General features: G+C 40.7%; 1 protein-coding gene across 1 annotated transcript in view; it reads left to right on the forward strand.

Annotated features, from left to right (window-relative positions):
* The window catches only part of phf14 (PHD finger protein 14), a gene marked incomplete at both ends in the record, with an annotated part of 87,257 nt that overhangs the window by 53,367 nt on the left and 19,714 nt on the right, over positions 1–14,176 (forward strand). Inside the window, one exon of the mRNA XM_083899581.1 lies at positions 7,199–7,316. Coding sequence (XP_083755707.1) covers positions 7,199–7,316 — 118 coding nt within the window. The remainder of the gene's footprint in view (positions 1–7,198; positions 7,317–14,176) is intronic.

Raw genomic sequence — 14,176 nt, forward strand, 5'->3', positions numbered from 1 at the left:
GTCCTTTTCCACAAGCCCGAGACTCCACTCCACTCCGCCACTGTCCACAAAATTGCACTTGTCATCACATCTGACACCAGCAGCCTGCCTAATTCCTTTCAGCGACTCGGTCCAACACAAAGCCGGTCTCACTGCTCAGTGCTGCTCGCTGATATCCAAATACTCTCTGCAATAATTCATGTACAGACAACTTCTTGGACAGAGCGCGCGTTATGTGATTTCCCAATATACATTATGAAAGCGCGGCGTGAAAAGACCCAAACAATCCCGGCGAAATGAAAAGAGCTTTTGTTGAGGAGCAGTGGTCACCTGCTGATTCTTTAGTTTATTCACTCAGGGAGAAACAACCCCATTTTCAATGGCTCCCTGCTGCAGGGATGAGTGTGTGATATAGATGAAAACACGATCCACCGTACAATATTCTGTATGTAGGTTATTTTAAGTCATGTATCGGGATATTTTCCATATCGTATCAGTCAGTTTAGCCACTATGGTCTGTCACTCACTCAAATAATGTGTTTGAAACCTTTGCAGCCATACATTAAAACAGCTTATAACCAGTGCTGTCAAACGTTAGCGCGTCAACGGCGTTTAACAACGCCAACGTTAACGCACGACGCGTTTCCATGACGACTGACCGGAAAAAGAGTGACATGTTTACGTGACTCCGGATTGTTGAAATGAGTTTCTAAAGTAGCGCTGAACTTTAAAAAAACAGAGGCACACACACTGGTTATTTGTAGCGCTGCTCTTTTCGTTTAATAAACAGACCGCTCCAGTTCCACTGTAGGCGCGCTAACGGCGCTAAAAGGAGCTAATGCAGCTAACAGAGCTAACCGGTAAACGGTGCCTGGACTCCGGTGTCGCGGCACGTAAACATGGCGTCATGCGTGTCTTTTTACTGGCCAGTCGTCATGGAAACGCGTGTTAACCTATTGCACAGACCCTACTTATAACTGTAGAAACTAGTCTAACGTGTCACATCCAATCTACACTGTGGGATAAAATGAAGCTGCTGTGCTATTTCATTGTGAATTGCAATGGTGAATCGTAAAGGAAATGCCAATTATTCCGTCAAAAAAAAAAGTAGAGCGATCAGTAAAAGTCCAGAGTTATCCTCTGACAACAATAAATGTCTTAATATTTTTCTTTTGCCAGCTCATCCAGTCGATGTTGAGATATTCATTGATCCCCCGATAGCACTAGAGGAAAAGTCAGGGGATCATCAAACCTCGTTGGCAGCATAAATCCCTTTACTAAATGTCACGGCAATTCATTCAGCAATTGGTGAAATACAGTTTGTCCCTCTGGAAAGATGTCAAATAGACTTTAAATCGTACCTCACGCGGTTGCTTCCTCGCGCTGCGTGTCTGAAACGGGGAAACAAGGACACTGAGCGCTCGCTTTTTATTGGTAATGGCTCCATCTGCTCGGCTGCCGATACAGACTTTGACCAGAGACATTAGAGAGCTCTGGAGGTCAAGTGACTCTTTTACACCCCCGTGTTGGCAGGAAAGAAGTGCTGCTTTCAAGCCAACAGAGTTCAAAAGTTGTTCAAATAAGTAAGTGTACCTGATATAATGATCACGACACAGTACACAATCTTTTCCCTGTGGGTGCCATCACTCAATCTCCTATGGCAGTCATCCAACGCTGCCGTCTTTCGGGATCTGTGGTGGTCTGGTAAAATGCTCTCCTCTTTGATTATCCCCAACTGTTTTGACATTTAACAGCTGTCCATCACCTTCACTTTCACAGGATTACAATTCCTGACGTATTGCCTGTTATACAATACATTTATTGATGTGAACTGTGCAGCTTCCTGCCAAGGAATGGAGTCGTTTTGATTGCGGCTATTGCCTGAAGTCAGCTGTCAGAGCTTCTCTGTAGAGAAGAGGCCGACCAACTTTTTGGTGTATGATACGTAAGCAGTTCTTTTTCTCATGCAAAATCAGATAACGATGAAGAAAAGTTTTCCTTCTCGCTTGCAAGACATTTACATACTTACAAATGTTCACCAATAAAGCTAGCTTTTGGTCATGTGCTGCATTGGGAGGAGATGAAGCCAATCAATGGAAGAGAGGCCAGGAGTTGAATGTGTCAAAATAAGATTTTGACACGTCAGAATACATTGTTTTGGGGCAAAATCAAGATAATTTTTGTGTCTTTTTTGTCCCAAATTAAGAGTTTCTCCTCAATCGGGAATTTGATTTTGGAAGTCTGAAATTGGTGTTGCCAAGATGGCTGCCAAATTGGCTTTATTTTTACCGTCACTAACTGCCAGAGGCTGCAATCATTATTATAATGACAATGTGTTCATGTCACATTAAAAGCCGCAGTTACAGGTAGATTCCGTCTACATTGATTGACATCTTTTCAATTCTCCTTTCCACTCGGTTCACTTTTTTCTTTCTTAATGTAAACAAAACAAAGAAGCAATAGTCGTAACATTGTCGTGACATTTCGAAGGGCAATTGCTAAAGATTTCCACGCAGATGTGCTCGATGTAATCCATTAGAGCCACTGAGCATGACGAGAAACACAATAATGTTGTTAAAGATTTCTGATTTAGGTCGAGTGGCGTGACGAAGAGAAGATGATGGATGAGTTGAGGACGCTTGTACGTACGTAGCTCTATAGATGGCAAACAATAGCCTCCATCAGTGTAACATTTCCATTGCCGTTGCAAGACGTAGATTTTGAAAACTGTTAAGACAAAATGAAGATGAGTCTCCGATTATTCTAAATACTGCAGTGACACCAAGTGAAATGCGTTAAAATCATGGGTCTGGCTGAACAAGAGGAAATTGACCTGTGACTGTACCACATAGGGAGCTAAAAGGGTCTTTTTTTTCCTTCTTCTCCTTCTTTTAATCATTTATGAGGTTGGCTGCCCTTCAACAAGCTCCCCCAGCCTGGTAAACACACACACACACACACGTACACACACGATCCACAATTAGAGCCAGTTATGTCCTAATCAATGAAGGAGATTCGCATTCTTCATTGAAAATCTGATAAGAGCGGTAACAGCCCGGGAGGTCAGCCTGAACCCGCTCTATTCATCTCCATTACTGAGGGAAGAAGGGCTGGTGCAGGGAGACGGGGGGAGAAAGTGCACGAGACACTATTGACACGTATATCTGAGGTTCAAACTGACTTTTTAAGACCTTCATAATCTACGCTGCGCACAGTTTTAAGATCAGTTACCAATGTGAAGTTATTCACGAGTAGCGAATAAAGGAAAAACACCACGGTGCATGAATGAACGACTGAAATATAAGTGTCAGATTTGCAGAGCAAGGGATCTACCAAGACCCTGTGGCTTCATTCTGTAGCTTTTTTTTTAATCAGATTTATTTAATTCAGAGCAGCGTTCGAAGAATCCGTATGACTTTTTTAAACGAATAACTATCTCGACGCATACTGGAATAATTGCATCTGGGATATTTCAGTATCTCCTCTTGATACATACAGAATTTACCCTCTAGCGCCATCTATAGGTCAAAAGTATAATTTTCCATGTATTTTAGGTCGTGAAGCTGCACGAGCAAAACATTCACATTCAAATGCGTACATCAAAAACCCATTTCAGTTCAAAATATGAAGCCTCAAGGTGCTCAGACATCAGAAAATCGGACGTTTATGTTGTTTTGAAAATGTACACAAACTAAACTGTCCACCATCCATAGACAGTCAAAACGTATTGTTTCCACGCAGATTGCAAAGTAATGTACAAATCTGTGGACTCATCTGCTAGCTTAGCTGTTAGCTTAGCTGTTAGCGAGGCAGCGGGAGTGCCTAGTAGTAAATGTAGTAATACTGTCGTCAAGTTTGTCAGACGGAGAGTTTCAAATATCTATAAAGAAACGGTATGTAAAGTAAAATTTGACTGCCCCTACTTCCCATTAGCTTCAGCTAATGCTTGTGGACATTTCAAGAATGTTTTTAGGGAATCCTTTTAAATTTGGCACTAATGTTTTGATTTGAATTTCATGTTCCAGAGGTCACAACTGACCTTAGAAGCCCTTTTCCACCTTGCGGACGTTGTGGTGTAAGAACACCTCGAGAATATCCATTCCAAAACATCTAAAAAGGTCACGGTGCCCTCACAAAACAAGTTTTGGCCTCTCGGACATTAATTTCCACCCCCCACTTTTTTTTTTAAGTCAACAAGCGCGTGATATATGAATCTGGGGGGAAAAGCCTGAAACTGTTGGTCAGCAGAGGCACACAAACAGCTAGGCAGTAATTCTAGTTTTAGACTGCTGCTGTGACTCATCGCCTGAAAGCTCTTTTTTTCCGGTGAGAAACAAGCGAGGAGCGGTGATTGCGCGCAGCTTTCCCAGGGCCAGCGTGGCCATGACGGTAAAGCTTCGGAGACACGTGTCATATTTCTTAATCTTGTGCATTGTGTTGAGTTCATTCCATGGCACAAGTGTCAATGACGACCAGAGAACAAAAAACGTGACGTTTAGTTCCATATCGCTGTACACTTTTAGCCTATATTATTGTTATAGCATCTCCATAGTCTACTAATCTGTAGATTATTTTCTCGATTAATCAATTGAGTCTCAAAATAATTGACATTTAATTCATCAATTCAGCCCGAGTTTGAATGTATTATTTGTAAAAATTTAAAGAGATAATGTTTGACGAACCGAAAATAAATCATTTTACACAGATACACTTAAATCAATTAAGTACATTCAAACAACTTAATTAATTTAGGTGTTTCCAACCGAGAATGTCACGGCTTAGACATTAGCTACACGGACGTTTCAGCGGAGGAGATTTAAGTGGGAGATTACGATGATCAATAATTGAAATGGTTATTGATCTAATTTGGCACAAAAAAACAGTCACAATCTGATGTTCAGAGGAGTCGATATAACTCCTCCAGCGTCATTGTTGAGTGAGTTATGTACAATCTATGTCCTGAAGATAATAATGATTGTCTGGATATTGTCGCTTTCAAGGTGATTGTGTATTTGTTTGTGAAATATTTTTGCTCTAATTGATATTAGCTCTGATCCGTCGAGCGGTTCTCCATCTCCATCCTGATACAGACCTGATTAGAGGTCGTAAATGTCACGCACTGCAGTTTTTAAAAAAGAGTTCAGGGAAAGTCATACTTTATAATCTCAAAAAAAGTTACAGCTTGGTCTGTGTCAATTTTATTATCATCAGCAGCCCTTTGTGAAATGTCTTTGTGATGTCAGTGATGGCTTTAAGTTTTAAGTCGACCTCCCATAGATGTTCACATCGAGTTGCTCTCAAAGTGCACAGCTGCAAAGTTTCAGACTGTCTCCATGGTAATGTATCCAGTCTGCTGAGATTATACCTTGAGGGCATTATTGAAGGCTATATTTATTGCGTGCTGTTGCCACTTTGTAATAGAATTGAAGCAGGATCTGTTCTGGTCTTCTTAAAAGACAGTGTGATACGCCGTTAAATCCAAGTCATATCTTTTTTCTTCTTCTTATTCTTTTTTTGGTGGTTTCTCCTCCCGAGTTTTTCCAATTTCAGATATAAGTGAGTGATCTGATATTGCGCTATCATTCACTCCAGAGAGGCAATATTGTCGAGGTGTATTTGAGAAGTCCAAGACTGAACTCTTCCAGGTGGTTCCTTAAGTAGTTGATGGAGACCAAGCTGGTTTTGTCATTCATACTTAATATCACCCAGTTAAACACAGATTATTTGATGTTACATTAACATTTCCTTTTTTTTCCTTGCAGTGACATTTGCAGTTATTTTCTCGATTCATTGAACAGTTGTTTCACAAACCCTGAAAACATTAGGGTTTCAAATGTTTCGTTTGGTCCGGAAACTGTTCAGTTTTGATGTTTCCTTTGTTAAAAAAGTAGTTGTTGATTAATCGTTGCCCTACATATTTGTAACTCACTTAAAAAATGGATTTCACAGTATTTTACTATGAAAAACAGTGGCTAATATTGGCTAAAGTGATATTAGCCAACAAGATATAAGCATATAGGTGACACATGTGAACCTACGCTGCTAAAGCTAAAGCCTGTTGCCATTAAATAGCAGCTGCATGGCTACATCGGCCAAGAAGTGGCTAAAGTTGGTAAACATGGAGTACCAAGTTGCAGGGATCAACAAACATGGCGATCCATTGAAGAGGTTATTTTTATCGAGCTAAATCTGCTAAAGCTAAAGCCTGTTGCCATTAAATAACAGCTGCATGGCTACATCAGCTAACCAGTGGCTAAAGTTGGTAAACAAAGAGTACCAAGTTGCAGGGATCAACAAACATGGCGATCCATTGAAGAAGTTATTTTTATCGAGCTAAATCTGAAAATAGACTCAAAAACGCAAGCAGATTTTGCAGCGGTGGAATGTAAGACCTCTGAATGTAAGTCAAACCGTGCCGCACATGTCCCTCAGCGCGCCAGCAAGATTTCCCGCTGAGTGCCTGGCACTCGTTCTCCAGTTTGCTGGCTGCGGGGATAAGCCAGCAAGCTCTGGCAGCATGTTTTAAATTGGGCACTGCAACTGTAGGTTGCTTCTTTGTTGTTTTCCTGACTGATTGGACTGTTGACTCGACACTGGCCCCATGATTTCCGGTGGTATTGCTCCGTTTCGTCCGTCATCGTAAGCCCCACAAAATGAACGCAAAGTACGGACGAAAAGGCTCCATCCGTCCTTGTCTTTTGTGTAGATTATAAATGGGTCTTAAAAATTCTTTTGGGCTTTGCCATTCTTCAAACTGTCATTAATCTGTCAGCCTTTAAAAATCCACTTTGGGTCAACTCGACTAAAAACTGCAAAAACCTGCACAATTAATTATCCAGTTATCTTTTAATACAGTACATGACCCGATATTATCATTCAGTACGACTTCTACACATAAGGACATTCATCATCTTGTCGTTTTCAGTGTCTGGTCATCTTCAGACAGAAGTAGTTGAGTAGTAGGAGACCTGACAGGTTCTAACAAGGCCTGTATTTATCTGGTCATGATGTGAAGCGTCGTACATTCATTGACTGCGTCAGGTCAAGGGCCCGGAGTGATTACAGGGACTTTGTAACGCATTAACAAAGTCTGACTGACTGACAACGGGCTGCCTTGTCGTCATCCATCATCGCTGCCGAGTTGACCTCATCACGCAGGGGCTGACGCTGGCTTTATTTATGCGCCATGTGACACGTGCCCTTCCTGTCTGTGCTTCAGGTGTGACGAGTGTCAACTCTGCTATCACTTTGGCTGCCTGGACCCACCGCTGAAGAAGTCTCCCAAGCAGACGGGATATGGCTGGATCTGCCAGGAGTGCGACACGTCATCCTCCAAGGTGAGTGAGTGGGTGTGTATTGTGTGTAATGTTGTGAGTCAGTGAGCATGTTCCAGAATGCAACACAAAACAAGTGTCCCCCACGCAAGTCGAGGATCGTTAATCCTTCAAAAAAATGACAGTAAAGCCATAGTAGGTCACTTCCTGCTTTGTGGCAAAATGGCGGCTAAATTCAAAATGGACAACTTCCTGTTGGGTCAAGTTTATGTCCGTAGATGTATTCGGGGTCAGTCTCTTGTGTCACATATTATGTTTTGAGGTTATAGGGAGTTATAGGGAACTTCCTGCTTCTTCGGCAAATGGTCGAAATTTGCAAAAACGCAGATGGTTGCCGTGGCCACGCCCCTTTTGAATCCACAAAACCTTTTGACAACTTTGATATGTCTATCGGACAAAGTGTCACATTTTTTATGTTGGTACGACACACTTTCAGACAGTTTGCGCAATTCGGTAGGGTGCAAATCGCCCAAATTCAAAATGGCCGACTTCCTGTTGAGTTGCGGCCATGGTTGCGATACACTTTTTTGTTCGTCTTGGGCTGTAACATCTTTCCACCAAGTTTCGGGGAAATTCGGTGGTACTCAATTCTGCCTCTGTTTTCACCTTAGGGGGCGCTATGGAGCCCTTGAGCAACACACAGGTCTGCGACCTCTAACAATATCGCATTTTTTGCCAGACCTGAAAGTTTCAAGAGTTTTAACGCAGGTTATAATCCTCAAGAGTTACCACAATGACGCGGAACAATAATAATCTGAAGGATGACAACTGTTATTGTGATCAAAGTTATTAATCCTCACAATATTATTACGATAAGAATACGCCTTGTTTCATAGACGTAAAAAGGCAAAGCTCCTGTGGTTATGTTGTACCCTCATTAGGTTGTTTTCATCGAGTACAAAGGAGACAGATTGTGAAAACTGAGAATCAATATAGAAAACACTCCATCATAAAAAAATAGATCTTTAAAAGCAAGATTCTGTGAAAACCAGGCGACGTTACTGTTTCATATGTTTCTTTCTTTCTTATTTGCTTGTTTTCGTTGAATTACTTAGCAATAAAGGCCTAATATTTGGCTGCCTCTCAATCCACGTGATAAATGTATCCCTGTTACCGAGGAACTAGCGGCGTGTCCTGCTCGGCTGATTAATGCAGGCAAAGCGGAGATGAATCATAAAAGCCTCGGTGGAAACACTGAATCACAGGAATGAAACAAATTCGATTATGAATGTGAAAAACCAAAAGGGTAAAGCTCTCATTCACCGTGAAGTGGTCACTATATAAAAAAAGATTTTGTTTCGACGTCACATCCATCCATGCTTTTATTTGATATTCAGCAGTGTGTGCGAGGGTTGGACAACAATTAACTAACAATAATTGTGCCAATATACAGTCTACTCTCCACTGATGGAGTTAAAATTTGTTTTTTTTGGTTGTTTTTTCGGTGCAGCTGAGGTTGAGAGAGAGAGAGTCGTCGTCGTCTAAACACAAGGTTGTTGGTTTGGTCCCTGGCTTCTCAAGTGTCATTGGGCAAGACACTTGATTCCATGCGTGTGTGAATGACAAAACCATAGCGTAAACTGGTTTTTGAGTGGTCATCGAGGTTAGAAAAGTTTTATAGTTTTGTCAGTTTTAGTACTTTGCAACGCTAATTTAACATTTTCGGAGTCATTGCGATTGAGGGATGTCTCCGCTCTTAGAAATAAGGGTTCCAAAACGGTCCTTCTACAAGGGCTGAGGTTCTACCTGGAACCATTTGCTTCTGCAAAACCTTTTCTTCGCGGGAAAGGGTTTTTCAAGGGTTCTTGGCAACACTAATGGTTCCAGTAAGAACCATTTTGATCCAGAGAACCCTTTACCCTGGAGCCAAAAAGGGTTCTCCTATGAGGACAAGCCCGAAGAACCTTATATGGTTCTACTTAGCACTTTTATTTCTAAGAGTGTACTGTCTGATAGTGGAAAACCTACCAAACCTACCAACCAAGTCTTGGTTGGTATCTTCTATAAGATCAAGGCAGCGATAGCGTTATTGTAGACGTTCATAGCGTAGTCGGTGAAAAAAGAAGCAAAGGAATCCGTTGTCAGAAGGAAGCAAGAACCCATGTTTCCGTGTTTTCCAATTCTCGCCATACCCAAAAAAGCCAGTCCGATGTTTTCTCGTGGTATGTATGCACATGGCCAGGAGATTTTGTCAGAAGGCCAGGATAATTTGTCCATAAATAGTCTTGGTAACTTCTGCTTCGGCTTACTGAAAACCAGGAAGTATCACAGGACTCTCTGTAAACACTGGTCACTCAAGTAAATGGACGTTTTGAGAAAGGCACATAATAGAAGAGTATGTACAAATAAAAGGAAATGGCTGGGTTTTTTTTTTTTTTTTTAGTCCTGTGCCTGGAGAACTTTTATCTCCCCTCGTTTTATAAATGCTTTTATTCCACGTTTTATTACTTTTGTGATGTCTGTGCTGACTGCGATGATGTTTTGCAGAGGATGCTCAAAAACAACTCCATCTACGGGAACAAATAAAGTGACTTGTTTGGAGGGAAATAGTTATCTTCACCAGTATTTCTGATTTTATTGAACATTTATGGATTATTGAGAGTATATTCATGGACCAAAATGGCGATTTTTTTATCAGTTAGCAACTAAAATAATAATGTGCTCATAAAGTGCAGGCTGTATAGTGATTTCTGTACTAAGCCGTATGTGTGTGTGTGCAGTGTTGTTGGAGGGGTTATATGCGATAAAAGTGAAAGTAAAAGGTTTTCCAACGCGAGCACTGAATCGTTTTTATTAGGAAACTGGAGAACAAAGGAAGAGCTTTGAAACAGCAGGAGAGGAGAGGATGCTGGGATTAAGCACGACTGTTAGGAGATGTGCTTACTGGCAGCTTGAGGAGACGGACGAGTCTCCCAGAGGAGCCACGAGTCCAGTCGTGTTTAATCAGCCTTTGCCATAACACACTTTGATATGTTTGCACTTTTTCCAGCACAACTTTAATACTTGACGGTGAAACTTGACCTAAAACTGAACGGAAACAGTGATGAAAAGTTACAACGTACGACTGCTCTCTTAGAAATAAAAGTGCTCAGTAGAACCATATAAGGTTCTTCGGCTTGTCCTTATAGGAGAACACTTTTTGGCTCCGGGTAGAACCTTTTTAATAAGGTTAAAAAGGCTTTTGGAGGGTTCCACCAAGAACCCTTTTCAAACTGTTTATTCGGGAAAAGGGGTTTTAAAGGGTTCTCTGGATCAAAATGGTTCTTCCTGGAACCATTAGTGTTACCAAGAACCCTTTAAAAACCCTTTCTTCGGGAAAGGGTTTTTCAGGAGCAAATGGTTCCAGGTAGAACCCCAGCCCTTGTAGAAGAACCCTTTTGGAACCCATATTTCTAACAGTGTAGATCGTCAACTATTTTGATAATCGATAATTTCATGATAAAAACAAGATTTCTGATTGTTTTAGCTTCTGAAATGTGAATATTTCCTTCGTTTCTTTTCTCCACATCACAAAGAAATCATTCAAACTGAATAATTTTGGTTTGTGGGCAAAAACAAGACATTGGAGAACATCGTCATTTGCCGGTTTGACAAACACTGATCAACGTTTTTTTTAACATTTTATGGACCAAACGATTACGCAGGAAAATAATCGATAGTTGCAGCTCTACTTAATACTATCAGTTTAACTTTCTTCTCACCGTTCCCATGTATTTACAATGCTGGGAAGTCTATAGTCCCTCATTAAAAAGTAATTTCTCATGGTTCCCCACTAAGAATATTTGTTGTTTTCCTGTGTAAATATCAGATAATTGGTCGGGCCAACTGGACCGCCATGACAATTCCACACCACTTCCATGTTTTTGTCTGAAAATAGCATGAACACAATCCCGATTCAGTTCTACTTCTCTAGAGGGTTCCTTATCTGAGGAAAACGCTCATTTTAAACACTCAACTCCGCAGCAGTCAAATACAAATATTTGGCGTATAATTCAAATCCTGACGTCAGATACGATCTGCCATACGCTTTGTTTCCCTATGTGATGATTGATTCGCAGGTGTACTCTCCGTTCATATATTGTTCTTTTATCCTATAGATCCTAATCAGCGGGAAACAAATAGTGACTTTTAGAGTCTCTGTGACTCTGTTCCCCCCCCGTAGGCCTGTGTGTGTGTGTGTGTGTGTGTCGTCTCCTGCCTTCTACCATCTCTTACACTTTCATATCTCACTCCCTCTGGAGTAACTCGTCCCTATGAAGTTGTTCCCCCTTTTTCCTCCTCCTCCTCCACCTCCTCATCCCTCCCACTTGTTTACATCAAACAGGAGAACCTCGGGGGGCCTTAGCGGTTTTTTTTTTTTGTTCCCCGTAGCGGGGACGACATTTCGCTGCCAAGAGGAGAAAACGTTGACGTGACAAATTGGCAGGAACACTTTTTTACTCCTTCTGCGTTCCTTTAGCGAGGAGCAAGGATCGCTCATTCGCGGCCGCTTTAAGTCTTTTAAAACCAGCCGGGTTCGTGGTTTACTTTGAAAGCAACTCATAGAGCTACATTTCTGGTTCTTAAGCTTTTTTATTTTTTATGATTCAATTCCAGTTTATCCAGCACCATTTTTTTTTTTTTTTTTTAAAGCAGCAAATAGATGACAGGAACCGACGCCATCGCTTAATATTGTAAGGTCTCCGTTTTGAGAGACAGTTAGGGATGTGACATTTTTGAGAAAGCGCGGTGCGCAGACCTTTAAAGGCGCAAGGTGCTCAAAGTGTCTCAGTAATAGCAAGTGTGGGGAGATAATTGACTCCACTAAGGGCATCTAAAAAGCACTCTGAGATGAGAGCTGTATTTAAGGAAACTTTTATTATCTACTTTTAAATGCCAAACCGTGTACCCGCTTTTGCCTGTGGGGGGAAGAATGTTTCTTAAATGCCAACATTAAGTGCAGAATATTACCTGATCATCGCGAGTGAGCTTCAGCTGCCGGCAGAGATAGTGGGCGGTCAGCCCCCTTCTTCCTGACAAGCTGCTACAAAGAACAGTACAGGAAGTGATTTGTCAGAGCTCCCTGCAGCCAGCGCACTTATCTGAGAGGAAGATGTACGATCGCCCGAAGGGGAAACCGGCACCAGAGCGTCTTACAGTATGTGATGCAGCTGACCACAGCTCTGGTTCATTCACTCAAAGACTCCCTTTTAAGCTTTTACTCTAGATTCATTATAAGATGGCGATGAGTAAAGTGTAATTTGTAATATTGTGTAAGGGTAAAGTTTTCAAAAAAAGAAAGATCTCAAACATGTATATCTGTGAATCGCGAAGGCAAGAGTCTAAATATATATGCGATGCAGACTGCTACAGTTAAAGGTGGAGCAATAAGTCACGAGGAGAAGCAAGACGCAATAAATCATGCAAATGTATCGGCACACCAGTTGTGGAAGACATTTATATATACATGTGTATATACACACACTCACCTTTACCGTACTATAAGACGTAGACTCAGCATCTCTGAAGTTTGTATGATGCAGCTGCTTGAGCTCCACGATCAACAACTCGATCAGTTGTCTTATCCTGCTTTTCCTGCTCATCAGAACCAGTTTTGCAAATATTGTCAACGGATCCTTGTTCAGGGCGATGCCGACTATTATGATGGTGAATTTCAAGTCATTCTGAGATACTTTTTGTTTTTGAGAAGAAAGTCAGTTCACTGTCAAAGTGCATCAGGGCAAATGGATCATTTCCTGAATTTCAAAAATTAATTAAAATTATTCCTTAAGAGGTTTGCAAATATTTCCAACGGATCCTTGTTCAGGGCGATGTCGACTATTATGATGGTAAATTTTAAGTCATTCCGAGATACTTTTTGTTTTTGAGAAGAAAGTCAGTTTACTGTCAAAGTGCATCAGGGCAAATGGCTCATTTCCTGTTTTTCAAAAATTCATTAAAATTATTCCTTAAGAGCTTTGCAAATATTTTCAACGCATCCTTGATCAGTACAATGCCAACTATTGTGATGGTAAATTCCAAGTCATTCCGAGATACTTTTTTTTTGAAGAAGAAGAAACTCAGCTCACTGTCAAAGTGCATCAGGGCAAATGGATCATTTCCTGAATTTCAAAAATTTATTAAAATTATTCCTTAAGAGGTTTGCAAATATTTTCGACAGATCCTTGTTCAGGGTGATGCTGACTATTATGATGGTGAATTTCAAGTCATTCCTAGATACTTTTTGCTTTTGAGAAGAAAGTCAGTTCACTGTCAAAGTGCATTTGGGCAAATGGATCATTTCCTGTTTTTCAAAAATTCATTAAAATTATTCCTTAAGAGGTTTGCAAATATTTTCAACTGATCCTTGTTCAGGGCGATGCCGACTATTATGATGGTACATTTCAAGTCATTCCGAGACACTTTTTTTTTTGAAAAGAAAGTCAGCTCACTGTCAAAGTGCATTTGGGCAAATGGATCATTTCCTGTTTTTCAAAAATTCATTGAAATTATTCCTTAAGAGCTTTGCAAATATTTTCGACGGATCCTTGTTCAGGGTGATGCCGACTATTATGATGGTAAATTTCAAGTCATTCCGAGATACTTTTTGTTTTTAAGAAGAAAGTCAGTTCACTGTCAAAGTGCATCAGGGAAAATGGATAATTTCCTGTTTTTCAAAAATTCATTTAAATTATTCCTTAATAGGTTTGCAAATATTTTCAACTGATCCTTGTTCAGGATGATGCCAACTATTATGATGGTACATTTCAAGTCATTCTGAGATACTTTTTGTTTTTGAGAAGAAAGTCAGCTCACTGTCAAAGTGCATCAGGGCAAATGGATCATTTCCTGTTTTTCAAAAATTCATTAAAATTATTCCTTTC

The sequence above is a fragment of the Microchirus variegatus genome (assembly GCF_963457635.1).
Source record: "Microchirus variegatus genome assembly, chromosome: 13".
NCBI classification, from domain to species: domain Eukaryota; kingdom Metazoa; phylum Chordata; class Actinopteri; order Pleuronectiformes; family Soleidae; genus Microchirus; species Microchirus variegatus.